Raw genomic sequence first — 2,266 nt, forward strand, 5'->3', positions numbered from 1 at the left:
AAATGAGGAAATAAATATGGAACGAAGTAGGGGAAATTAATGTACTTCAAAATATAGTAAAAACAATAAAAAAAACCAAAACTATATGGCCATAGAAAACTTGAAGATGTTACAATAACAAGACTCGGTACAACCTCAATTCTATAAACCAATCAAAATTAGTATATCAGTATATTAGTAAAGACATATAAGCAAACTATATTGGTCTTTTTCAGGTAACATACAGTGTTCGTTTACAAGTAACACAATCCCCACCATAAACAACTCCAACTTAACTTCAACCCTTTTCTTTTAAATAAAAGCAAACATAAGTATTTACCGACAAATTCAATTTTATTTCAACCTGCGACCACTACACGCATTTCCGTATTCCCCCATGTCTTATCACATGTGTTTTGTTTGTCTGTCATCTCCTGGTGGTTTTCATAGCGTATCGTCTAAGCGTTCCTTTCTTTTGCTATAGGTGTATCCGTACCGAGCTACAATAAACTTTGACAGCAACACAGCCGAAGTGTACACGAGCAACAAAAAACTGCTTTCACCTAGTAACACCAACACGAACAAAATGCCTGAAAATGTTTCCATCATATGACCCATTATGACAGGGTTGATGGCAGTCAGAGCAGTTATCACGAAGAAAACCAACGCCGATATTTTACCACTCACTGGGGAAACAATTTCTTCAATCCACGACAACACGCTCGGCAAAATAGCCGACTTGCCGAATCCGAATCCAATGGCAGCAATAAATACTCCAACGTTTGAGAGATTGACGGCGCTTGCGTATAGTCCAACAAAAGATAACATTGTTATGAGACAATGGAATCCTACGAGAGTCATTGGGCTAATGAATTGTATTACAACCACTGACCATATTCTACCGACCACTACAATGGTGCTGGACACTGACGTCAACAGGGTCCCTTGGGATTTAGTCCATTTCAGGTAATTTACACAGAACGTGGTCAGGAATCCGAAAAACGTGTCGTCGATACAGCATATCAGTCCCGATACACACACCAAACTCCCCAGTGCCAAACACTTCAATGATCTCGGGAGCGTTCTGGTTTCAAACTCCTTAGAGACGCGTAATTCGTTTTTGGCCATTTGAGTTTGGCGCTCAAACTGAATGTAGAAAGCAATGAATGCTAAACAGGCGAGAGCACTCAATACCGTCGTAAACATATACGAAAGGTAAAGTTGTGATTTCGCACGTGTGGGCTGGTCGGTAGGTTTTGAAACATTTCTAGAAATGTTGTACAATACACTGTCAAAACAGGCAAACTTAGGCAATACTATTGGTTCATTTGATCTGTTGACACATAAATCAATGTCTGATTTGTTTGACCGGAAGTCGGAGTGTACTGCTGGGGACAGGAACGGGGCTGCAATGAGTGGAGCAAGAGCTGCCCCTATAGCGTACATGAGCAGCATGCCTTGCGTGTATAAGCGACCGTCTCTTCCCCAGGTACCTTGCAGGTCCCCGCCAGTAACTACAACATAAAATGCATTTCGTTTCACCTACCATGTACTGTAGATCCTACTTGTCTCGCGACGTCTATTTTGAACGATTCTCAAAGTAGTTTCGTAATATATTCAGAAGTTGCACATTGTTTTACCTTCTAGAAACGAACCAAATCAATGTGATTAACCTGCATTTAAATAAAACGTTACCGAAAAAGATTTACAAGAAGTTGCTTGTAAATTGAACGACTTCTAGATGAACTGATATTTTCCTTTATTTGTTTTATGTATTTACGTATATTTGCCATTTGATCTTCCTTGTTGATCAATTCGGGATTCCTCATTCTTACAAACAGAAAATGCAAAAATAAGTATTGCAAACACACAAACAAATAGTACCTGAATTTATCACTCCCAAATAATACCTGAATTTATCACTCCCAGACTTAATCCGAACATTGAGAAGGCGACTAGCATCAGCCAGTATAAAGAGCACCACGGTATCACCAGTGTGGCGACAGCCAACAGGACATTGGCACCAGCTAGAACGAAAGTTCTCCTTAGCTTGTTGAAGATTGCCCCGCCCACACAGGTGCCGGACATGTACCCTGCGTAGATTGTAGTCAGGATAATGGAACCCTCTTCTAGGCCCACTCCGCTAATGCTTTGGAGGTCTATTAGAGAAGGGCCTATCTGACCTTTGGCAAATCCCTAGAACAAAGTTTTTATAATGTATTTTTATCTGCAAATGTCTTTAATGTAGCTTATGTGTATTTTTCTGTGATATCTGTAAATATATTGA

The 2,266-nt window shown here is 39.9% G+C and overlaps 1 protein-coding gene across 1 annotated transcript; it reads right to left on the bottom strand.

Annotated features, from left to right (window-relative positions):
* Window positions 1–423: 423 nt before the first annotated feature.
* Window positions 424–2,175, bottom strand: LOC110444989 (sodium-dependent glucose transporter 1A-like; the record flags this gene model as incomplete). Its single annotated transcript, XM_021489349.1, has 2 exons — window positions 424–1,493; window positions 1,890–2,175. Coding segments are annotated over 2 exons (1,356 nt in total), but the record flags the coding sequence as incomplete, so codon positions are not given.
* Window positions 2,176–2,266: the final 91 nt, after the last annotated feature.

This window comes from Mizuhopecten yessoensis, unplaced genomic scaffold (genome assembly GCF_002113885.1).
Source record: "Mizuhopecten yessoensis strain PY_sf001 unplaced genomic scaffold, ASM211388v2 hete_36110182, whole genome shotgun sequence".
Classification (NCBI taxonomy): Eukaryota; Metazoa; Mollusca; class Bivalvia; order Pectinida; family Pectinidae; genus Mizuhopecten; species Mizuhopecten yessoensis.